This window comes from Prionailurus bengalensis, chromosome A1 (genome assembly GCF_016509475.1).
Source record: "Prionailurus bengalensis isolate Pbe53 chromosome A1, Fcat_Pben_1.1_paternal_pri, whole genome shotgun sequence".
NCBI classification, from domain to species: domain Eukaryota; kingdom Metazoa; phylum Chordata; class Mammalia; order Carnivora; family Felidae; genus Prionailurus; species Prionailurus bengalensis.
Window position 1 is genome coordinate 111600819 of NC_057343.1, and position 26591 is coordinate 111627409.

The window sequence follows — 26591 nt, forward strand, 5'->3', positions numbered from 1 at the left end:
CCTTACATCTTGGATATGAGAAAACTTCCTTGTCAGTTCCAAGTTCAACACAATACAAAGCAAAGGAACTTTTATTACTACATTCACACAAGTAATGATCAAGTGCCCTGAAGTTTACCCTCATAGCTTTAGATGACCAAATAGTAGTTTCCACAGAAGAACTGTTTTAACTTCCTAATCCTATTCAAAGGATAAAAGGGTGGGGGAAAACTCATTAAGTGCTTAGCACTGCCACTTCATTTCAAATGCCATTTTAGTCCTTGGGGGAATGCACATAACACTAAACCAAGATCTAGCAACAGTTTTCTATTTGGTTTAACTAGTTTCACTTAAAGAGCTAAATACAGGATAATGCTTTAACAGCTTTTTTATCTGAGACAAAATTAACTCTAAGATCACATGACAAGCAATGTACAAAATCTGTCAATCATTTTAGAGTCCATCTAACATACATAGCAATAGGATATTTACCATCAGAAACTGCACTGACTGATAAGTAGACACATTAGTTTGTTAAGCTCCACCTGAAAACATGATGTTTTATTAAAACAAAAACCAAACAATTAAACACAGTTGGGTCTTCCTGAAGTTGCACAGATTTCCCTTCTTGCAGGCCAGTTAATATGCAGGAAGAACACATGAGGAGCACGATGGCCATCTGACAAATTGTACTATCTGGATTACAAGTCCTGAAAATCATCTGAAGAATGTCAAGGAGTTAGCAGAGAGATTATATAGTGACCTTAGTTTTTATTTTTCTTTACCTAGAATTCTACAAATTCTAAAATTTATCAATTGATGTATCTTTTAAATAAACAGCACCAGTCTTGCCCATTGATACAATTAAAATTTGACTTTCTCAGTTCTTAGTTCACAAGTTTATTATGAAAAACACTGCAGTGCTCTTGTGCAGTAACATCGTCTTATAGGAGGGGGGGGAAAACAGTTCTGTTCAAAACAACTCACCAGGTTCTGACAATAACAAAGAACGACATGAGGCTGAGATTTGAGAAGGGAAAGAAACTGAGTGCAGACAAATCATACAATTAAATTAAACGGTATCCCTGAAAATAAACAAAACGATTTCAAAACTCACAAGTAGAGGGGAGGCCTTGGTACTTATTTTAAAAATGTTCATTAAGCTCCAATGATTGTTTGCTGCTATCCTTATCTACAGTCATGCTGAGTAAAGCTATAGCTAAATGGAAGTTAAATTGTATTCACGAGGTGTTAATGTTTACATCTTATTATCTGCAGTCTCTCAGAGAAAGCAAAAGTAACTACAAATAGCGCTATGCCAGAAACTGGTTTCTTGACCAACAATGTCGCTTCAGCATGCAATGAACTGGTTCATTCTAAAGTGGTCACGGCTGTTGATGACAAGAGGCTCTGTATTTTTATATGGCACATCTTTTGGTCCGTGTGAAAACAAGTTTTTTGAATGTTAACTATTCTCTGACACTTTGGAGTTACTGTTGCTCTTCCCATTTCCATTAGGTCAATATATGGTTCATGGCAATACTGTACAAGTTTAAAATTTCATTACAGGAAGTAGTCTGGGGTACGACGAGTAACATGTGGCTCGCCTCTGCGAGGTGCTGGGTCAAACTGCAAGCTGAAAAAACAAAACATATTTGTTTATACGGCACGTTACCAATGTACCGACAATCAAAATCAAGAACATTATTCTTTCAGACTTTATAATTTTTTTCCTGTATGATTTAAGCTTGCCTTAATGGAAGAGAACCTTAATTGCAGCCTAATAGTGCATTTAATAAGAGTCTTGTAGTGGCACACCTCCTCAAAGAGCTGATGCAACTTCAGATAGAATTTTTACATATCAGAGTTCCTTCTAAGATTATATCAAAGGGGGGTTCCACTGAATAAATAAAATTTAAAGAGCCCAATGTACTGTATTTGTAATCTAACCTCAGGATATATTTTATGAATTCCACATTTAAAACAAGTGTTTAAAAGTTAAAATCCTAATAATTCACACATCAGAATCTATACAGTACCAGGTTTCTGTTGATGTGTTTCAACATATCACAGGTCTGTTCAAAAGGAAACATAAAGATGCCCTGAGGGACTCAGTCAAACTCCCGACTCTTGGGTTTCAGCTCAGGTCACGATCTCATGGTTTGTGCAATCAAACTCCGCATCGGGCTCTGTGCTGACAGTGCAGAGCCTGCTTGGGAGTCTCTCTGCCCCTCCCCCCTCCATAATAAATAAACATTAAAAAAAGGGGGGGCGCCTGGGTGGCGCAGTCGGTTGAGCGTCCAACTTCGGCCAGGTCACGATCTCGCGGTCCGTGAGTTCGAGCCCCGCGTTAGGCTCTGGGCTGATGGCTCGGAGCCTGGAGCCTGTTTCCGATTCTGTGTCTCCCTCTCTCTCTGCCCCTCCCCCATTCATGCTCTGTCTCTCTCTGTCCCCAAAATAAATAAAAACGTAAAAAAAAAACAAAAAACAAAAAAAAAGGAAACAAAAATCAAATTGGAATCTGAATTTAGCATGAACCCTTCAATTCTTACACACACCCCCCCCCCCATTCAAACTATACAATTTGACTCAACTGTAATGGCAGTCATCTACTCAGGTGTAAATACTTACAAAGAGTATTTTAGAGTATCATCAAGTTCCATGATTGCAGCTTGATTACCACAACGATAACAATAGTTTGGAGCACTGAAAATTGTTACTACATTCCGGTCGTGGCACCAGTTATACCCCTACAAGGAAAAGTAATAAAAACCTATTTTACTCCCTTATTTACAATTAAATATGACTCAAGAGAGAAAAAAGATCTCCCCTTCCCACAAGGCTTGAAGAATACTAATGTTTTGTTTCTGGCTAATTTAATACCATATTAATTCTTAGTCATAGGTGAAGGTCCCCACGTTGGTCACTGACCAGGTACAAAGAAAATAGGCCTCTAGGATCTCCAGCCTCATTTTGTCGAAGTCCATCTGAATACGTGGTTATGTTTTAAGCATTGTATACAAATATCTTTCCATATCTCTAGCAAAGTCATACTTTTATAACAACCACTTAGTATTAATCTAAATAGGCCCCTAATATTATAAGTATGCTAATCAATGTTCTGTACTAAGAACTTAGCCCATTTCCCCTTTGGTTTCTTCTTTAAAATCACCTATAATTCTACCATCCAAAGGACCAGTGAACATTTTTCTATTTCATCTCAATCTCCCCTCCTTACATTTACCTGTTAAATACATGAAATAAACAGAATTGAAACCATAAAATGCTACATTCCCTCCTCTCCTGTTCCCTGAATCTTACTTTCCCACTCTAAAATCCCAAGCACTACCCAGTCATTAAAGACATCTCTGAAAGTATGTCAACTATGAAATTCACTGTGATCAAAAGCTTGAGATTTTAATTCTAGTGTGCATCTACTGAAAAGGCTCAGGCAAATTTATTGGAAGGAACACATGGAATATTCTCATCATTAATATCACTAACTGACCTATCCCCTTCCAAAAAAAAAAAACAAACCCAAAATCCATCCCTAAGATCCCTAAGATCTTCCTTAAGTTTACTTAAAAAAACAAATAAGGGGGCGCCTGGGTGGCTCAGTCCATTAAGTGTCAGACTCTTGATTTCGGCTCAGGTCATGATCTCACAATTCATGAGTTCGAGCAAAGAGCCTGTTTGGGATTTCTCTCTCCCCCCTCCTCTCTCTGCCCGTCCCATGCTCATGCCCTCTATCAAAATAAGTAAATAAACATTTTTTAAAAATACATAAAAAGCAAATCAGGTTTCAAAGAGGAGAACATACCTCCATCACCAGCTGGTGAGCTCTGGACACCAATGTGAGGCCATTGGCATGATTAAATGTTTCAGAAATGTCTTGCCCAAAGGTGTAACCAGCTCCTCGAGGAGATATACCCCAACCACCACGATCATCTGGATCTGACCACAGCAAGTCACACATTGGACCCTAAAAAGCAAGTTTTGTTTTGTTTATTGCAAGTTAAGTTTTAAACAGCCTCTTGCAAAAACGATTTGAGTAGTTCATCAGAAGCGGCACCCTACAAAGTCACATTTTTTGAGTGATATTTGCTTTAAAAAGCTTAAGGTCTGCTTTAAAGTCAAATATGTGTGTCAAGTAAGTAAGAAACTATTTCCAGATGTTTTTAGAAGTATATCCTACATCAATGAGCCCCAAGAGCAACAAACCCTAACGAGTTACTAACCTACCTATAGTATGCAAATTTCAACATTAGGCAATATAGTCCAGTAATGAAAGGAGAGCTCTGAAGACAACTACCCAGATTCTAAGGTCAGTCCCAAAGGCACTGTTATCTTGGCAGGCTTCTTAATATTAGCTTCTTCTGAAGAATGAAGTTGCTGTTCGTACCACATGGGGTCATTTTTAAGCATTAATGTAGAGAATACATAAAAGAAATTAAGTTACAATTAAATTTTCCCTCTCTCTACCAAATAAGAGTCAATACCTCATGAGGAACTTCTTGTAGGCGATCAAGTGCTCTGATGTGATCCAGTGTATCTATGGATGGTGACAGGCCGCCATGTAGACAGAATATCTGAAAAGAGTGGTTTATAATGTTAACCTCATATAGAAGAAAATTCACACATTCTGGATTCGGTCAGCCCACATCACTTGGTCCCACTGGGGTTTCTGTGTTCTGCCAGAACCAGGCTTGTATCTGCAGGGTCAGTCTTTCTTCCAGCCCACTCTCAACTATTGAACATACTCCCTTTCTTCCTGATAAATCATTGCTACTACAGCTAGACTCCACTTCAATCAGCTCCTCCAAAGAAACATTTCTCTGACCTTACCCTCACCACAGACTACCTTCCTTCTCATAGAATTTCCTTGCAATTTCTTCTGTGCACTTCTCTACCTGGTGAGTAAATAGCTAATTACATCTTCAAGACTTGTCCAGAAACAACTTGAGAGGATGGATGGGTTACATTTTCTATCCCTGTGGTCCCAACTTAACAGTTCAGTCAATGCTTGATACAAAGAAGGTACTTTAGAAGTCTAAAAGGGATGTGAAGGTGGAAAAATGACTGGGCCTAAACATTAAGAAAGCAGATTCTTGGGGTGCCTGAGTGGCTCAGTCAGTTAAGCGGCCGACTTCAGCTCAGGTCATGATCTCACGGTCAGTGAGTTCAAGCCCCGTGTCGGGCTCTGTGCTGACAGCTCAGAGCCTGGAGCCTGTTTCAGATTCTGTGTCTCCCTCTCTCTGACCCTCCCCCGTTCATGCTCTGTCTCTCTCTGTCTCAAAAATAAATAAACATTAAAAAAAAAAAAAAAAAAAAGAAAGCAGATTCTTGAAAATAAGCAGCAATGTAACTTTTAGTAAGACCTACATACCTGCCCATCCACCAAGGCTGTAAGAGGAAGATAGTCAAAAAGATCTGTGAAATATTTCCAAACATTTGCATTTCCGTATTTCCTTAAACACTCATCATAGAAACCATATACTTGTGTGATCTGTCTGCTCTCATGATTTCCTCGAAGAATGGTGATGCGCTCACGGTAACGAACCTAAAATGAGAAAACAAAACATATGAACACCTGGCTCTTTCAAAAACCAAATGACAGTTCAGCAAACTCTACAAGAAAACCCAGAGTTCCAATTTTGGTAGTGGGGGGGGGACCCCATGCCCCCACACCACAGTAAAATGAAATCCCAAATCCCACATCTATAGTTATTTGACCATGGAGTATCAGCAAAGCCTATCTCAATTAAAATCAAATTCCTACGACTACCAACTTTTACACAAAACATAATCATCAGCTGTAATATTCCAATCATGAAATTTCTGTCTACAGTTAGATGACTTTTGGTAAATTTACAGTTATACAAAAACCATCACAATCATTTTAGAACCTTTCCACCAGTCCAAAAATATCAGCCATAGGCTGTCCAACTCCTACTCCCAACCACTGACTTAACTTTGTCTTTTGAGATTTGCTTTTTGTGGAAATTTCTTAAAGTGGAATAATACTTTTTTGTGTGTCTGGCCTCATACACTCATCAGAATATCTCTGAGGCTCATCTGTGTATGAATCAGTGGATTATTCTGTTTTTTTATTGCTGTACAGTATTCCCTTGTATGGCTATTATACCACAGTTTGCTTCTTTATTTACCAATAGGATGAATACTGGGATCCAGGTTTACAGCTTTTGAGTATTATGGAAATGTTGCTATGATCATCTTCCATGAAGTTTTTGTACAAAGTTACAATCTACTTGGGGCACCTGGGTGGCTTATTTGGTTGAGCACCCCACTCTTGGTTTTGGCTCAGGTCATAATCTCATGGTTCGTGGGTTCAAACCCCATGCTGGGCTCTGCACTGACAGTGCTTGGGATTCATTCTCTGGCTCTTGCTCTCAAAATAAATAAAACTTTTTAAAAAGTTATAATACACTTACATTTCTCTTGGGTATATTCTCAGTTCACTATAATGGCTTGGTGTTATGGGTACAAGTATGCTTAATTTTTTGAGAAACTGCCAAACTATTTTTCAAAATGGTTGGTGTATGAAGGTTCTAATCTCTCCATAAACTAACACTTGATATTATCAGCATTATTATTGATAATAGTCACTCTAATGAGTGTGATTATGACTTTAATTTACATTGCCATGATTAATGGTTTTGAACATCTTTTCATGTGCTTTTCTACTATTTATCTTCTCAGGTGAAATATCTGAGTGTTTTGTCCCTTTTCATCTTAATGAATTAGAATACATTTTTATTATATGAACGCAATTTTTTTTTTCTTACTGATGTCTTTTGAAAAACAAAAACTCTTAATTTTGATGAAGTCCAATTTAATAATTTCCTTTGGGGGGGTGCGCCTGAGTGGCTCAGTCAGTTAAGTGTCCAACTTCAGCTAAGGTCATGATCTCATAGTTCGTGGGTTTGAGCCCCGCATCGGACTCTGTGCTGACTGCTCAGGGCCTGGAGCCTGCTTCTGATTCTGTGTCTCCCTCTTTCTGCCCCTCCTCGGCTCATACTCTGCCTCTGTCTCTCTCTCTCTCTCAAAAATAAACATTAAAAAATTAAAAAATAATTTTTTAATGGACTATGCTTTTCTTATCCTATCTTGGAAATGACTGCCTAACCCAGGGTTACGAATATTGTATCCTATGTTTTATTCTAGAAGCATGAAAGCTTTAGCTCTTACATTTAGGTCTCTGATTTTGATTCATTTGTACGGTATGAGGTATCTAAGTCTTTTTTTTTTTTTTTTTTGCATATGGATAATCCAACTGTCCAAGCATCACCTGCTGAAGTTTCCTTCCCCCGACTCCACAATTTGTGTGCAATGTACAACAAATGGGCAGCTTAAACAACAGAAATTTATTTCCTCACAGTTCTGGAGGCTGGAAATCCAGATCAAAGTGTGATTAGTCTGAAGGCCTGACTACATAGCTAACAAATGGTCATCTTCTCCACATGTCTGATCATTTTCACTTTGTATCTGTGTCCTAATGTCTTCTTACATGGAGACTAGTCATACTGAATTAGGGCTCACCCAAATGACCTCACTTTCCTTTAATTACCTCTTTAAGGTCCTATCACCAAATACAGTCACATTCTGAGGTACTGGGGGTTAAGACTTCAACGTATGAAAGGGGCTGGGGGAAGGGCATGCAGCACAATTCAGTCCCACAACCTTCAAATATGAATTATTTTTTTAATTAATTTGAGAAATAGAGAAAGCATGAGTGGGAGGGAGGTAAAAAGAGATGGGGAGGGAGAATCCCAAGCAGGTTCCACACTATGAGTGCAGGGCCCAATGCGGGGCTCGAACTCACAACTGTGAGATCATGACCTGAGCCAAATTTGGACGCTGAACCCACTGACAGGTGCCCCGCAAATATGAATTCTTAAAGGCAGCATATTCATTCCTCCTCTGAGCACAGGGATTCATCCTGGGCTTTGCGTACAGATTAGTTTGCAAGGTTGTTTTCACAGTATCTAGAGTCATCATAAATTTTTAATCCAACATTTAATCTAAGTGCTTCATTTTACAGATGCGGAACATACTATCCTCCAAAAATGTTTTGTAGCACATTACATGATTCAGACTAGTAGCTACATAACACATACATTGTATTAATTGCCTACAATTCAGCTCTTGCCAAAACTACATTTTACCACTTCCCCAATATTCTAAGTTTCTGGCAGCCATTTTATCACTGTGAATGTTCTTTTTCCCCCTTATTTATTTAAATCCAAGTTAATTAACATATAGCTTTTTCAGAATTTAGCAATTCATCATTTACATATAATACCCAATGCTCATCCCAACAAGCACCCTCCTTAATGCCCATCACCCACTTAGCCCACCCTACCACCCACAGCTCTTCCAGCAACCCTTGGTTTGTTCTCTATATTTAAGTCTCTTATGGTTTGCCTCCCTCTTGGTTATCTTATTTTTCCTTCCCTTCCCCATGTTCATCTGTTTGTTAGATTCCCCATGAGTGAAATCATACGATACTTGTCTTTCTCTATTTCCCTTAGCATAATACATTCTAGTTCCCAATGTGAATGTTCTTTAATAGAATCTCCCCTAAAAGTGAAGTCATACTTCCTAGAGGAAGACAGAAGCCTGCCATTCTAAAAGCTATCGACCATTCTACCACTGTTTTCACTTTCAGATCTTTGTATATTTCACAAAGCTACAACTGGTATAACGCAACTTGCTTTTCTAGATTGTCAAGTTTTAATGGCTGCAAACTATTCCATTGAGATAAATCTTAATTTAGATATTCACTTTTGTTGGCTTTTTAGATCTTCTTTTTCTGGTATTAAAAATAATGTCACCGTTAAGGTTTTCAAGCAAATGAAGCTCTTTTCCTCTTGAATTTCTTCTTCAGTAAAAGTCTAATTATAGGATTACTGTGTCAAAAGATGTAAACATTCTGACATTTAGTATATTTCAAAAGCATCTAGAAAGATAATTATGTTACTTCTCCGCATCCTGATTAACTAAAGTTACGTTTCTATTTGACCAGCCCTCTAACATTTTTCAAATAACCTGTATAATAACCTTTTTACTTTTATTCTGTACCATCCCCTTATTCAGAATGAAGACAGACCTGTGATTTTTAAGCCCCAAACCTGAATACTTGCATTCCTAAATATGGAGTTTTATCCTAAAACTGAACATTCAAAGAAAATCACAAATTACTGAGGAAAAAAAGAACATTCAAGACTGTCTCACCCAGTACAAAATGCCAAAACAAAACAGAAATTACCTTAAGAGCTACAAGCAGAGTAACGGTTTCAACTGAGTAATATCCTCTGTCAACATAATCTCCCATAAACAAGTAGTTCGTATCTGGTGATTTGCCACCAATTCTAAACAGTTCCATAAGATCATGAAATTGCCCATGCACATCTCCACAGACGGTGACTGGACATCGAACCTCTTGCACGTTGGATTCTTTTGTCAGGATTTCTTTAGCCTACGGATGGAGAAAAAAGAAACCAATACATTTGGCATGAAACATTAACAAAGATATCAAAGATATGTTATTTACACTTAATGTAGCATAAGGGGCAGACTCCGTAGAAGATGAAAATGTGGGCATTGGTAATCCCATTAACATAAAAGGGCAAGATATGGCCAGATTCCATCTATTTGCTATCTGACTCCTGACACTTAGGGGAAAAAACATGTATCAAGATGCACAGTTCTATTCTTCTCATCACTATCAGTTTTTATGCCAAGCAGTTACTATCTAATTACATGCTAAACAGATTATTATTAGCAGCCATATAAGATTAATGAAAGTGGAACAAGACATTCAGGTACCTATTTCCTTAGCTTTAATGTCTAATTAAAATATGCCAGCACTTTAAGATTCCAGGCTATGAGGAAAAGTTTCTAATTTCCGCTTGACCTTTTTTTTTTTTTGAAACACGAAAATTTTGCCTGTATTTTTATATTCTTTATACCAAAAGATAAACGTTTTGTTTTATAATTGTTAACTATTCAATATTCGTGGTTTTTATAAAATTGTTTGGTAGTATATGCATTCCCCCATGTAATCACAAATTCAAACATTACTTTTAAGGGCAGCATAACATTTCACTCAACAGAGATCCTATCAGTCATTCAACACACATTTATTATTAATCATTTATCATATCCCCAAAACTAAAGCGCACTGGGAGTCAATCGTTCGTTCATTTGCTCAACCATCTGAGTGATACTACGTGCCAGGCCCTGTCCTAGCCACTGGGGGCATAGTGTACAAGACAGGTCACTGGGGGCAGAGGACAACAAACAAGTAAACAAGTAACAAAGTACTGGCTGTGTTAAGTGGTGAAAAGAAAGGGAAAGAGTAAATGGTGGGTAAGTAAGACATCACAACAAACATGACAGCCTATAAAAGCACAGCGGAGCAAGAGAGGCAGACATAATGATCAGGCCAAGTGCTAAGACATGCTAGAGTAAGCAGGAGTGTTTCAGGATCACAAACACTGGGAAAGCTAGGAAAACTGCCTGAGGTCCAAGGAATTGGCAGGAGTTAGTTATAGAAAGGGGACAGGAGTAGGAAATGGGACAAGGTCCAAAACAGACAAGATGCAATCATGTGTATCAATTCTCAGGAAAAGGCTAACAGGACTGAAGCATACCCCACAAGAGTAGACAAGAGGGAAGACAGGTAGGTGTAGGATGACCGAATTACGCTGGTTTCAGCACTCAAAGTCTGGCATCCCAAGAGATGCCTCAGTTGTGCTCAGGTAAACCATGACAGTTGGTCACCCCAGGTACAAAATGTAGAGGGGAAATAGGACATAGACTGAAGAACAAGTCTAATTAAAGTAGTATTAGAACAAAGATTCCCTGTCAGAAAAACCTGATAAGTGAATTTATGATTTCAGAGGTAGGGCTAGACATGTGGATATCTGAGACAGAGTAGAGCTTAAAGGCTACTAGTATTCAGCGACCAATCCATCACAAGTCTGGTCTAGTCTCCCTCCAGAACATATCGCAAATCAATCAGCTTTTATTTATGGTTTTGTTTTTGGTTTTTTTTTTTGCCACTACCCTGGTCCAAGCCACCATTACCTACCTCACCTGGATTACTGTGCTAGCCTCCATACTGAACTCCCTTCTTCCATGTTTCCTGACTCTAATCTATTTTCCAGGCAACTGTCAAAGTTAAGAGTTTAAAATGTTCACTAGATTCCTTCAATTCACCATCATGTACACAGCACCTTGTTAGAACAATGTCTGAGATGTAAAAGGCACTTAATGTGTATTTTTTTAATGAATCAAGAACTTAAACTGGGGTACTCTTAGAGAGGTCATCTTGGAAAAACATGGATGTCTCTCAGAACAACATCAGAAGTACATGCCTAGAAACTGGCACCAAGTTCTCTGAAGAATGAAGGAATAATAGGTAACAGTAGTAAGGAAAGGTGCTTGGGTATTTGGTAGAAAACAGAAACCTGAAAAACAGGGAATTCTATGCTAGAGGAAAGCAGCATCCATCCATTTATCTGGGAAGGCTATTAGAGAAATACACAATTTCCTGAGAAGAGCCAGGTTTCAGTTAAGCCAAGAAGGTAAAAGAAATTTATTCTGAGAATGGGTTTAAAGTATTTACCTCAGACACTCAACATTTATTGAGCATTTTCTTCTCTGTACAGCTAGCACTATGAATGGTGTTCCAGAATGTACAGTGGGAGGCTGGGTGAGGGAAGCCAACACGAGAACATGAAGGTGAGAACTGTTGCTAACTTAATTGCTCATTACATTTTGAGAGACAACCAAGAGTAACAAGGACTGGTTTGGTTTTTTTTTATTTTTTTTAAATTTTTTTTCAACGTTTTTTATTTATTTTTGGGACAGAGAGAGACAGAGCATGAACGGGGGAGGGGCAGAGAGAGAGGGAGACACAGAATCGGAAACAGGCTCCAGGCTCCGAGCCATCAGCCCAGAGCCTGACGCGGGGCTCGAACTCACAGACCGCGAGATCGTGACCTGGCTGAAGTCGGATGCTTAACCAACTGCGCCACCCAGGCGCCCCAACAAGGACTGGTTTTAAGGCAGTGGTATGCAACCTTAGCCACACATTAAAAATCACCAGGGGGCAGGGGGAGGGGGGCCTGGGTGGTTCAGTCGGTTAAGTGGCTGATGACTTCAGCTCAGGCCGTGATCTCACGGCTTGTGGGTTCAAGCCCCGAGTCAGGCTCTGTACTGACAGCTTGGAGCCCGGAACCTGCTTCAGATTCTGTGTCCCCCGTCCCCCCCCTCCACCTCTCCCACTCACACTCTCTCTCTCTCTCTCTCAAAAAATAAACACAATAAACAAATAACTAACTAGCTAACTAACACCTGAGGGCACCTGGGTGGTTCAGTGGATTAAGCATCCAACTCTAGATTTCAGCTTGAGGTCATGATCTCAGTTCATGAGATCAAGCCCTCATTGGACTCTGTGCTGACAGCAAGGAGCCTGCTTAGGATACACTCTCTCCCTCTCTCCTCCCTCCCCCTGGCTCACACACTCTCTCAAAATAAATAATTAAAAAAAAATCACTTGAGAGGGGAGCCTGGGTGACTCAGTCTGTCCATTAAACGTCTGACTTCAGCTCAGGTCATGATCTGGAGGTTCTTGAGTTTGAGCCCTGCTTTGGGCTCTGCACTGACAGCTCAGAGCCTGGAGCCTGCTTCGGATTCTGTGTCTTTCTCTCTCTCTGCCCCTCCCCAACTCTCGCTCTCTCAAAAATATACAAACATTAAAAAAAATCACTTGAGAAGCTCTTTGAAAAAAATAAAATAAAAATCCAGGTGCCAAGGCTACTCCTCCTTGAATTAAGCCAGAATCTTTGTGAGTGGGATCCAAGCATCAGTAATTTTTTAGTCTCCCCTCCTCACTCTATTCCAGTGCTTTCTTAGGTACAACAAAGTTCAAGAACCCTTATTTTCAAGTTTTCAAACACTTGGGGAGCCTATTTCAAGACAATGACCAACCACTGACATCCAAAAATTAATCATTCATTCTATCTAACATTTTATTTAAAAAGCTTATTTTAAAGTTTATTTATTTTTGAGAGAGAGACAGGGCAAGAGTGGGGGAGAGGCAGAGAGAGACAGGGAGACACAGAATCTGAAGCAGGCTCCAGGTCAGGGCTCAAACTCATGAACCACGAGATCATGACCTAAGCCGAAGTCAGATGCTCAACAGAATGAGCCACCCAGTTGCCCCTAACATTTTAAAACGTAGACCACTGTGTCTCAAAGAGTGATATTTCTTAAAAAATATATAGAATCCAAATCGCTAGGGTAATTCCAATCTCCCATGATTTATTATTACTAAAAGGCAGAATTTCACTAGTTATATTCCATGAATAAGTCTGTTTGGGATTAATACCATGTCCAGTGTTTTTAGCACCTGGCACATGGTAAGGAAAATAGCTGCAAATGAAATGATAGGTCCTACTTCAAAAAAACTTGCAAGTTATTCAGAAGTTTTAAAAGGACAACGACATAATAAAACAGATGGTCAGAACTGTACAAATCTTACAATTCTGTAAGAAGTTACATTCCAAAATACATCCCTTGACACTTGCTTACCCACAAGGCTATTCCCTGTATGAAAAATAAAAAGTTGCCACTCATGACTGCCTCATGTCCTTATAACAACCTACTCAAAATTTCCATTCAAATCCTAAAATGACATTTAAACCTAAATGCTATTTGTTCCTTTTATCTCAATTTCAGCAAATCACAACCATCAACAATGTATCTTTACTCTTACTTTTAAAACTGTGAAGGTCATAGTGACAATCTTTGGAAAAAATACTTTGGAGCAGATAAAACTAAATGTTCCTTTGGGAATTTGGGAACGTTCCCTTTGGGTGACTCGGTTGAGCTTCTGAGTCTTGCTTTCGGCTCAGGTCACGACCCCAGGGTCAAAGGGACCCCAGGGTCGAGGGATCAAGCCCCCACACTGAGCATGCACAGCCTGCTTAAGATTCTCTCTCCACCCCTACCTCGCGAGTGCATGCTCTAAAAATAAATAAACAAGAAAATAAAATTTAAGACCCCAAAAAACAAAAAAACCTAAATGTCCCCTTTGACCACTCTCCACAATCTCACTCCCCTTGGGCAAAGTAACCACCAACAGTATCCTGATGTACATCCTTTCAAACCTTATTTACAAATTTTACATACATATTATATGCTTACAAAAACATACTCATTTTCCTTTGCATTTTTTTTTAATTTTTTTTTTCAACGTTTATTAATTTTTGGGAGAGAGAGAGACAGAGCATGAACAGGGGAGGGGCAGAGAGAGAGGGAGACACAGAATCGGAAACAGGCTCCAGGCTCCGAGCCATCAGCCCAGAGCCTGACGCGGGGCTCGAACTCCCGGACCGCGAGATCGTGACCTGGCTGAAGTCGGACGCTTAACCCACTGCGCCACCCAGGCGCCCCTCCTTTGCATTTTTAAACTAGTAAGAGTATTGGGGCGTCTGGGTGACTCAGTCAGTTAAGCATCTGACTTTGCCTCAGGTCATGATCTCACAGTTCACCTCCTCATCTCTGCATCAGGCTCTGTGCTGACAGACCAGAGCCTGGAGTGGGCTTTGGATTCGGTTTCTCCCACTCTCTGCTCCTCCCCCGTTTGCGTTCTCTCAAAAATTAAATAAACACTAAAAAAAAAAAAAAGTATTATTCAGCAGCCTGCTTTTCTAACAATCTATCTTGGAGATCATAATGCATATATATTCATTTGGTTAATTTCTCATGCTGGATGTAGAGTATTCCCTGAGGGATTATAATACGGGGGGGGGGGGGGTAGCAGGGAGTGGGGGGAAGCAGTGCAGTGTATATCCTAGGATTTGCTCCCTGGTATACATATACACTTTTCCTGAAAGATACCATGAGGTGGACCTATTAACATATTTAACAGCTAGCTTCTCTTTATGTTACCAACTTATCCTCTAAAAGGGAAAGGACACTGTATTAAGTGAACTTTTAAACTTCTAAATCTGGGAAAGCCCAAACTCCTTCCTTTCCTACCAAATTTCAGACTAGAACAATTATAATTAAATCCTGCAGAAAAGAGTATTATGTATCAGATGCCATCAAGCCAACTATTAAGTATATTTTAACAATAAAAATTCAAGCTTACAAAGAATTTAAGTATAGTTTGTTGGTTTTTTTTAACCTCAACTCACCTCTAAGATGATAACTACACCAAAATACACTATCGCCAGAACAATAAAGGTTGCAGTGGTTCTCACTGAGGATTATTTTGCAGTCAGGAAAAACTAATCACAGAAAAAAAAAATGAGAAGTTGTGCTATCACATGGAGTCAGGCCTTTCTACCTTCAGAAGCACCTAACCAAACCCCTCTATGGATCACCTAATGAGACCTCTAATCAGTCACCTTTAGAACCTGCAGGCCTTCACCATCAATTTTTCTTTGCTTTTTTTTCTTTTTTAACCAACCATCAGTTTCTAAGGTAGCTATACAACTTCAACTCTCTAGCCTATACTCAAAGTAAATGGGAGAACCAGATTTACAAAGCAACTTAATTAACATTAGAGATATTTATACATTTAATAACTGTCTTTTCACTTTCTGATATTGATTCCTATAATTTAAAGCCTCATATCACCTGAATTAGGCCCAGAAACAAAAGCAAAAGACACACACCCCCAAACTTTTTTTGCTTCCCTAAAACACTTTTCCAAAGCTTCAAGAGGCTCAGCTAATAAACAACTGAAAGAAAATTAAAGTTTTTAAAAATAGTTTAATTAGCATCATATTGATTTTTTAATTTATTGGAACCCTACTGAATTTCAGTCAAATGGCAAAGACTGAAATCAGTGAATTTAAGGAAAAAAGATGTGATCTTAAATTTCCTAGAATGGGGCACGTGGGTGGCTCAGTCGATTAAAGCGTCAGACTCTTGATTTTGGCTCAGGTCATAATCTCCTGGTCCATGTTAACAGCGCTGAGCCTGCTGTGAAATCCCAGAGAAGGGGATTCTCTCTCCTCCTCTCTCTGCCTCTCCCCCATTTGAGCGGGCCTACTTTCTCTCTCAAAATAAATAAACCTTAAAAAAAACAAAAATAAACAAAATTTTCCGAGAACAAGATTAAAACTAGAATAGGGTAATCCAGTAATAAGAACTTAACCATGAAAAGTTAACATGTTCTACTGTCCTAAATTAAAAGAATTTGGAGATCCACTTGAAGAAAAGAAATCTTTAGGAGCATTAATTTATTATCAATGTCCTCTCTGTATTCTGAGTTCAGATTCAGAAACCTTAAAAGTTTATTTTTCAAATTACTGTAAAAACAATCTGGTTTCTTGGCATATGGGCTATCCCTAACCACCATAATAACATGAAATTACAAAAAAAAAAAAAAAACAAAAAACCAAAATTTTAAAATAAGAAATACTTTTAAAAAAATGTTTATTTATTATTGTGAGAGAGAGAGAGCATCAAGTGTGCAAGTGGGGGAGGAAGAAAAGAGAGAATCCTGAGCAGGCTCCGCGATGCCAGCACAGAGCCTGAAGCGAAGCTTGATTCCACAAACCACAAGACCATGACCTGAGCTGAAATCAAGAGTTGGACATTCAAGTGACTAAACTACCCAGGTGCCCCAAAGCAAATTTAAATTAGACTCCACAAATCATTCAAGTCAAGATATTTCAAGGAAGACAAGTAAAAAGAAAAAAGAAAAACAGGAACCAACAATGATTCGCCAACCATTTATATATTAATTTCCTTAAGGGCACACAATAGCAGTATAATTTCTATTTAACATGTACTGTCAAAAAAGTCATGGACTATATTAATTCATTTTTCTTATTAAACCAAGCAAACATTTAAACATGCAGAATGATTGCAACTATGTAAAAATTCTTTATATGAGAAGACTTGAGAACATTAAAATGTTAATAGATTGTGGCAGTCTTAATCCTACCACAACAAAAACTACTCACAAACAGACTTCATGCTTCAAATTGGCTAACATCTCAATTTGTGTACTAAAGTTCATATTCATGGGGCGCCTGGGTGGCTCAGTGGGTTGAGCGTCTGACTTTGGCTCGCGTCATCATCTCACAGTCTGGGAGTTCAAGCCCCACGTCAGGCTCTGTCCGGACAGCTCAGAGCCTGGAGCCTGCTTCAGATTCTGTGTCTCCCTCACTCTCTGCCCTGCCCTGCTCACACTCTGCCTCTCTCTCTCTCAGAAATAAAATAAAAACATTAAAAAAAAATTTTAAGTTCATATTCATGAACCCAATGTCCTATAGCATTATAGCGATCACTTTAAACTGCTGTATAATATCTTCCCAAACAGATTTATACATGTATTGTTTATTTAATTTACTTTCAGGAAATTTTCAATTATGGAACTACAGAGTTAAATATACGAACATTTTTTGTTACGTATGTACTATATAAAGCTCAATTTTGCCCAACTTGTATACAATAATAAATGGAAGAATGCACCTATTCCCATCTACTTAAAATATAAAATGCTACATTGTGATTTAACTAGCACTCTTCATTTTGGAATTCAAACTTTTTATTCCATGTTTATTACCAGTTATTTTTCTCTTATACAGACTGTCCACACAAATTCTCTGAATATCTATTGATAGAGAGCTAGATAATGCTCTTAGATATTTTTCTATTAAAAATCTGGTTATTAATTCAAATGTTCACTGGAACTCTATTTCACATAAATTAAACATTCAATACTTTAATCATAGTTGAGTATTTCTTCTACCAATATAGCCACAAAGACATAAGAGAAGCAAAGCTGAAAAAAATGCAGTAATTAATTTTTGGATTTTACTTTTTAGTTTCAGAATTAAAAACATTTGAAGGTTTATTTTTTTTAAATGTTTACTTATTTTGAGAAAGAGTGGGGGAGGGGGCAGAGGGAGAGGGAGAGAATCTCAAGCAGGCTCTGTGCCCAGCACAGGGAGCTCAACACAGGGCTCGATTTTACAACAGTGTGATCATGACCTGAGCCAGTATCAAGAGTGGATGTTTTGAGAGCCTGCGTGGCTCAGTTAAGCATCTGACTTCGGTTCAGGTCACGCTCTCACAGTTTGTGAGTTCAAGCCCTGCATTTGGCTTTGTGCAGATAGCTCAGAGCCCGGAGCCTCCTTGGGATTCTGCATCTCCCTCTCTCTCTGCCCCTCCCCCACATGTGTGCGCATGCTCTCTCTCTCTCTCAAAAATAAACAAACATTAAAAAAATAGAGTCAGACTCTTAACTGAGAGCCACCCAGGCACCCCCATTTGAAGACTTTTTAAAAAAGTAAATTCGCAAGAAAAAATAAATTTTTTCAATACTCTAAGAGAATTTTATTTTGTTTCATACTGCTTTTATGAAAGATAAATGGAAGGTTTCCCAGATTTTCATAACTGCAAAAAAAAAAAAAAAAATTAAGGTTCATTGCAAACTAGTATATATGGACAGATTTTTATTTTCGTGTGATACATAATATAGGACATACCAGTAGTTGTGGAAGCAAATAAATTTTGAGTTAATTATCATAATCTTTCTTCATATTATTTGCCTTTTCTTTAATTATTCTGAAGAGATGCCTCTAGTTTATGAAACATTTTGGTCTTCTGTATGATTATACTGTATACACACTATCAGTGTGATTATACTAGAAAAGTACTATACCCCTCCATGTAATGTTCTAGGAACCAATAGTTACTATTTGGTTAGTGTCTAACCAGAAGAAAAAGGCCAGGGATTAGGGAAAATTCTAAAATTATATTAAAAGAAAATACTACATAGGCTGATGTTTTTCCATCTCTGTCAAATAATCATCTGTATCTTTGAAGAGAATGAATGTCCATATTCTTCAATGACCACTGAAGAATATGGACATTCATTTTCTTCAGAGACCCTATGTTTCCCATGCAACACACTGGCCCAGGTCTTTACTAACCAACCTACACATATGCACGAATTAAACATTCCCAATCATGCCTGCAAAGGGGAAAAAATATATACAACCTACTAAACAGAGAAATGTTGGCATATACGTAGTTGTTTAAAAATTCTCACCACAACACTCCATATGGACAATATTCAGCCACTCTGGGCTCCTTCATCTGTACCAGGTGACTTGGCCTAAATGGTCTTTAAGGTTCCTTCTATCACTAAAATTTTACTAAAGCAATTCTTAAGCCTTTTCATTAAGTGAGAGCCACCCAACAGAAACAGGTAATGGGGAAATACTCTCAGCTGACCAACAATGGGTGGTAAAGAAATAAAATTCACTTGATCACTATTAACACGTTCTAAAACCTTTCCTAGCTATAGAATTTACTACAAACTCAACCTCCTGACTAACATGAAACTGTACCATTAGAGCAATGAACTAACATCCCTAAAATAATGCTATTTAGACAAAGCTAAACAGTGAAAATGAATCACACACATAATGGAGGCTTAATAAATTTTGACTGAATTCCAAAACCAAACGTACACCGTCACATAGCATCGCTGACATGCGACAGTCTTGTGAATTCCACTTATTATACATCTCTAGTTAAGTAAATGAAATGTTTCCCAGGAGCACTCTAGAAAGAGGTTCTCAGTCTTCTTTCAGCCCCCTCAACATCAGCCATACTCCCATCTGTAGTAACTGAATGACAAAAGCGGAGGTAAGGACATGGGAGTACCAGAGTGACTGGCCAACTGGTCATGTACACTTTAGAAAATAATTCAGATTCATTTTTATTTGAGAGTGTTCCCACGAGTGAGGGAGGGGGGCAGCAGAGCAGGAGCCTGCTGAGGAGCTTGATCCCAAGAACCTGGGATCATGACCTGAGCCAAAATTAAGAGTTGGATGCTCAACCAACTGAGCCACCCAGGCACCCTGAAAATACCCAGATTCAGACACACACATTTCTGTCACTGCCTTGTTCAACCATTCTAAATGCTACACCAATATGTAAGGAGGCAATAGTAACTTTGTAACATTAAGAAGTTAATCAGTTAATTCCAGACTGCTCTTTACAATTCTTTCAGAACCAATCCCCCATTTACTGGCAGCCAGACCCCTCTCTACTTGAGCCTCCTCTACCACCTCTGCTCCAGAAGGTGAAAGAAAAGGTATTTAAAACAACAAAAACAAAATCTTTCCCCTTAATAGTTCTAGTCCAATTCATAGCTCACTTGTGTAGGAGAGTGCAGGTTTAAGGTTTTTTCAGGCAAAGATGGTAATGAGAAATAAGTAAAGAAAAAAAGAAACGAGAGATGGGTCAAAAAAGTAAAACAAGGGATTCTCTGTCACACTCAACTTTTCCTCCCTTCTCAGTACCTTTAAAAAAGACCCTCCCCCTACCATTACCTCAATCCAAACCTAATGTCTCCTGGCTTTCCTTGTACATCTCTTCCAAACTAAACAAATACTCCACAAATAACTGACAAATGACTTACACCACCAACAGCAATATCTGCTGCCATACAAAGTGGGGGTGGTGGTGGTGGAGAGACACCTGACCCATGTTACAATTATTACATACACTTCTCCAGTGCCTATCATGCTTTCTACAGCATGGGTTTCACCTGCCAATATTTGCAGAGAGAATTCTTGGCTCTGACAGAGAAAATAAAAGGGGAGTCAGGGGACTTGTGTGTCTGAATAGTAGGACTATTCACCTTTTCAATGTTTCCTCAGTAAGTCAACCCAAAACCAAGTGCATTACTGCTTCATGCCTGGGAGATCACGAAACACAAAAGGCACAAATAGGTCTGACTGTGGAAGCTATGATAAAAAGGGATTTTACAAGCTGTAGTGATTTTACAAGCGTAGTGTACAATATAAAGGTCACTTATGCTTTCCTGGAATATTTTAGATTTCACCTTCTAGATCATGATTTGCACTGATGATACACAGAAAATGAGCTGGCATTTTCTTCTCACTAACGGTATGTGAGGGGAAAATGCAGTTAGCCACATCCAAAATTGAAGAATTATTACTGTTTCTTCCTCGAGGACAAAGTGAGACAACAGTGTGTGACATGAATAGGAAGCCTTTGAGCAATTAGAATAAAAATGTTTTATTTTACAGAGCTGCTGATTCTACAATACAATTTGACCCCAATTCACCTCCGTCTTTCATTATTAACACTCCCTAAGAAAAGAGAGGGGAGGAAGGCTGTGAAGCAAGACTAGAACACTGGGCACAGAATCCATAAGCCTATGCAATCCCACTTTAGCCCCTGAAGTCACTGTACCTTTCTGAGTCTCTGGTTTCTATCTATAACTGAAGATAATAAATGTCTCATAAACTTAAGAGAACTGTATATGTGAAAATGATGAAAATAATATTCTGCATCATGCTTTCCCCCCATTTGTTTCCAATATTCAAATTACTTTTATGGAAATGAGCCAAACAACCTTTTAAATTAAGCACACATACAGACTCATAAAAATGTATCAGCCACTTCATATAGAAATTTAACCTTGATCAAATATCTTGCAGCTCATCCAGTTTAGAAGGGTTTGCTTTTTCCCATACTCATGTAACAAATGTGAAGACTTAATGACTGCATTTTATTTATAGTGTTTGCACAGCAATGGAAAATAGCATACCTAGGTAAAGAACTCCTTTGGGGAAAGAGGGGAAAAAAAAAAAAAAAAACAACTGGCTATCAAACAACATTCTCCACAAGTTTGGTAAGACCTGACAACACAAAGCCAAAAATCATACCTAAATTAAACCACTGCTGAAGCCACATAATAAAAGAGTGTTTACTGTAGTTAATGCAAAAGCAAGTTGATACTATTTACTTCTTCCAATCTGTAAATGGAAACATACCAGTCCAGTCATACAAATGTAGTAATGTTACTGACTATAGAAGTGTACTTAAGACAACACTGCATTCACTCACCACAAATTTTTCAGCAATCAACTAAAATTATGATTCCCAAAATGACAAAGTATAATTCACACAATCATCTTGGTTTTGATATAAGCCTTGATCACATTTTGGGGGGAAAAAACCTTAACTAGTCAATTGCATAAAAACCATATTCACCTTTGTCTAATTAATACACACCTGGATTCTCTGCATTTTGAACATGCACTGTTAATTGCTGATGGGATACTACAATAACGGTCTCTGGATTTTTTAATCACCATAACCTCGAATGGTATACTTCTATCTTTACCATTTAAATATTTCATTCAGATCAGGCATGCTCAGGAAGATGGAAGGCTTTTAAATTATTTTTCCTTCTTATAATGAAAGAAATGATCAACTACTACCAAGTACCTGTCTCCAACAAGAATTTTTTCTTTAAAAGGAAATAAAAAACTATTGTACTAATGTAAACATGTTTCCCTTAAGATTTTCTAAATATGTAGCTTTCACTATATGTGCTTTGGCTAGTCAATTAATAGTGAAAAGAGAACTTTTGTGTTAACTTTTCTAGTACAAAAAATCATTTCAAGTCATGCATCCTAACTCATTTCATATGCCTAAATAGCTGCCTTTAAGTTAATTTAGTTTGCAAAATTAATATACTTCCAGAAGTTGAAATATTTACAAGTTAAAAAGAGTATTAAGACTGTATAATATTCCCCCTCAAAGGACCCATTTTTTGGAAACTTAAAACATTATTTCCATCTTTTTGACTCTAAGAACAAATACCTGGCCACACTGGATAACCAGTGGGGATCTAAGTATAAATTGTTTAATCTCACTATATCTTAGTTTTACAAAATTGTGGACAAGAATCAACATTTACCAAATTATCAAGCTTTTGATAACCAACCTTAGCCCCCAGTATTATCTCCTATGGTCTCTAACACAAACCCACTACTTTCCTGGTTCATCTACTACTGTTTTCCAACTAGATTTAGGCTCCCCGAGAATAAGCATGATTATACTTCATTGCTTTTCACTTCTTTCATAAAAGTTAGCAATCTTGAATAGTCATTAAATATTTAATATTTAAACACAATGTATGCATCTAAATTGGATTATATAATTTCATAGTAGAAGGGTCCCTGGAACATCTGTTTTTAAGTCTTTAGTTTACAGACAGGAAAATGTGGACTAAGTGGTTGTCCCAAGGTCAGTCACAATTACTCTATGGCAGAAAGAGGACTAGTGTCCAGGTCTAGCTTGAAGTCCAGTGGTCTTTCAATTACATCATTACCTCTCTTTCAATGTTTTCTACACAAATGACTAGTCATCTAGCCAACTGCTGACTCAATGTCTTTATATAAAGTACTGATCTTTAAAAATCATTAAAATCATCACTTACAGCACCTAGAAATTAAGACCCGACAATATACAATAAGTTTCAGAAGCCTATTTCTAAATCCTTACTACATACACCATTCTCATTTGATGAAAGAAAATTAAGGGTAAAAGAGGAACAAAAGACTCAATACATTGCTAACAGTAAAACTGAGCTCCAATAGGTAATGTGCCACCTCATCAACTAGTAGGAGAGTTGTTCAGGCTTAGGATAAATAAATCTGAATTTGACTCATTTAAATTGCACTTATTTACAGCATTTCTGAAAAAGCCTACTTTAGAAGCAAATACATCAAACTCATGAAGCCAATTTTCCCATCAAAACCACAAACGAGTCAGCATAATTGCTCTCTAATAACTCTCTACACTAACACAAAATGTGAATATGGTATTCTGCAATTCTGTACTAAAATGAAATGCTGCAAAGTTAATTTTGACAAGAAGAGTGAAACTATTTATAGGAGAGATAAGCATTTTCTATACATTAGAAAGCTGACTTCTAAGACTTCAAAAACACGACACAGCCAATAGTTAAATAGACTGTTTCCCCAACCCCTAGGGAAAACCAAAACGGAATTAGGTAATTTAAAATCGACTTACTAAAGCAACTACAGCATTCCATTTACAACATCTGAAAAATATTTAAACGCTAAGCACAATGTATGGGACACAATAAAAGCTCAATGTACAGCTATCGTTATTATTACTACCTTTAATTACTTAAACCCATAAAAATATCAACAAGTAAGTTTTCAAACAAAGAGCTGGGATACAAAATTTGCTGCTTTAAATTTACGCTGTTCATTTTAAAAATAGATGGCAAAATGCCAAGTACGTTCAGTTTACAGAAGGGTTTCAGTTACCCAATTTGAGTCAGCATATAAATCATAGATTAAATTGACACTTGATTTCCAACCCGAAAGCTCCTTATATAGTATGACTCACCAAATTCTCCATTTGTTCCAACTATGAAAAATAAGTTGTACTCCTCCCTCCATCTACCACCACGACCTTCGCAGAAATTAGGTTAGAGGTATATTTAAAAATTTTTATAACACACATTTTTAAGTCTCTGTCAAAGATTAATCAATGAGTTTAACACAAACCACCGAGAATAGTACTAAAGCTGTGTGACCTTTAGACAGGTCTTGGTATGTAACCTACGAGCCTGCCTTTGGAGGATCCTCTGGACAGCTCTGGACCGAAGAGTTAGGCCCGAGTACAAGTAAAAAGCCTCTGACCCACCTCACAGTAGAGTCACAGACCTCTTTCCCAGACCTTAGAACCCAAGTCCTCTTACATCCATCTCAAAACCGTGCCCGACCCTAACACACAGGGTCTCTGCTCCCCCAGCCACATTTCCCGGCACCGAAGCTGGAGGCTCGGAAGCCCTGGAGTCGGGTGAACGGCGCCATTTTAGGCGGCGGTGGCGGCGACAACCAATCCCTGCGCAGGAGGCAGGGGGCGCCGGGTCGCCCGGGAGCCGCCGCCGGGCCGCGCCGGGCGCCGGTCTGGGAGGCTCGGGGGGCCCGGGCCGACGGCCTCCGCCATGTTGCACTCTCCCCACAGCCGCCTCCTTCTCGGTGGGCTCGGCCCGCGGCGGCTCCTGCAACCGGAGAGAAGCTCACCTTCTCGCAGAGGCTCTTGACCTGGGACTCGGACAGCTGCTTGCACTCATTCAGCTGCTCGATCCACTGGTCCAGCTCCTTGGTGAACACCTTCTCGTCCATGATGCCACCCGCCCGAACCAGCTGCCGCTCCGCGCTACTCCCGCGCCGCCGCCCGCACACGGGCCACACGCACACGCCGCCGCCGGTTCCCGGGGTACTTGTGTGGCTACTGGCGGCTGCTCGGCGCTAGCGCGAACCCGCGAGTTCTCCCTGAAGTACCCGGCCGCCGGCCGCTGTCCTCCTCCGCTCGATCTAGTCCTGGAGCTCGGCTCTCTGTAATGGCGGCCACCGGCGTGGTGACATCACGCGCGGCGTCAGGAGGCGGCGGGGTAGAAGGGCCGGGACAAGAGCTGCGCAACTGCAGAGCCAACCCCGGTCCGCCGCCAGGCCAGAGTGGGGCGGGCGGCAACCAGGGGCCACGGCGCAGGCGCAACGTAGCCGGCTGGTAACTGAGGCACCTTCGCTTTTAGGGCGTGGTGGTCCAGAAGGGAGGGGGGGCGGGGAAGAGAGGACCGAGTCCGAACAAGCGCGATGCTTGCAGCAGGAAACTGGGCTAATGCCAGAGCACAAAGTCCTGCGCGGCGCGGGCGCCCGTTTAGCGCAGGCGCAGTCTGGGGCTTGGGAGGTTGAGGAGAACCTGCTAGTCCGAGCTTTTTCTCTAAGGTGAGACAGTTCTGCGCTTCGCCCCGCGTTTGTACTCAGGTTACAGAAACTAGAATTGTGACCTCACGGTGCGCTGGAATTGTATGGGATTCCTAAGTCTTTGAGGGCGGGAACGGGTGCCAAGTGGTAGCCTCTTTGGAGTGGCCACCTCCGCCTCTGGGCGCGGCAGGCACCTTGTAATTAGGTCACTCGTGGGCGGAGGAGGGTGTGTCTGCCCTGGGAGCGCGGCGCAGTGCACCTGACTCCTTGGGCACACACCTGTCTTTGGGCCTAGGTGCCTGTCGGCCGTGATGCCTGCGCCCGAGCCTTAGGCTTTTCTCTAAGTTTAGGACCTCGATCCTAGCTTCCACAAGCCTCGCGCAGCCTCGCCCATTGTCGCCTTCTCCCCAGGTGTGCGCCTTCCTCCCACTCTGGTTCCTCCGGAGAATGAGGAACCCCTTCGCCCCCCACCCGTGCCCTCTCTGGCCTGATGATGTTAGAAGCGGCTACAATCCTCTCTTTAAAGAAAGCTCGGATATCTGAGTATCGGACCTCGGTCTGGCTATGAATCTCTTTGATGTTTGCGAGATGTTTTACATCCCATTATCTCTGCATTCACAGAAATATTTGGCTCAGTAGAGCATCAATTATGTGCTGAATCCCATCCTTAGGAGAGAGAGGGGTCAACCAAACAGACAAGGTTTCCTGCCTCGGTGGACGCTGGTATTCTCCCAGTAGTGTAGGACTAGATGGAAGAGAGATTATCATGTCCCCAGGACCTGAGAGATACAAACTTTCCAAAGGACGTTTAGAATTTTTTTTAACGTTTATTTATTTTTGAGAGAGAGACAGGGAGACACAGAATTGGAGGCTTCAGGCTCTGAGCTGTTAGCAGGGAGCCGGACAGGGGCCTCGAAATCATGAGCCTTGAGATCATGACCTTAGAGGAAGTCAGATGCTCAACAGACTGAGCCA

The 26591-nt window shown here is 39.7% G+C and overlaps 1 protein-coding gene across 1 annotated transcript; it reads right to left on the reverse strand.

Annotated features, from left to right (window-relative positions):
- Positions 1-53: 53 nt before the first annotated feature.
- Positions 54-25359, reverse strand: PPP2CA (protein phosphatase 2 catalytic subunit alpha). Its single transcript, XM_043587891.1, has 7 exons — positions 24933-25359; positions 9269-9478; positions 5366-5539; positions 4479-4568; positions 3800-3961; positions 2611-2729; positions 54-1615 (listed from the first exon to the last, which is right to left on the reverse strand). Exons 1-7 carry the CDS (start codon positions 25032-25034, stop codon positions 1543-1545), a joined length of 930 nt encoding a protein of 309 aa, XP_043443826.1. The 5' UTR covers positions 25035-25359; the 3' UTR covers positions 54-1542.
- Positions 25360-26591: the final 1232 nt, after the last annotated feature.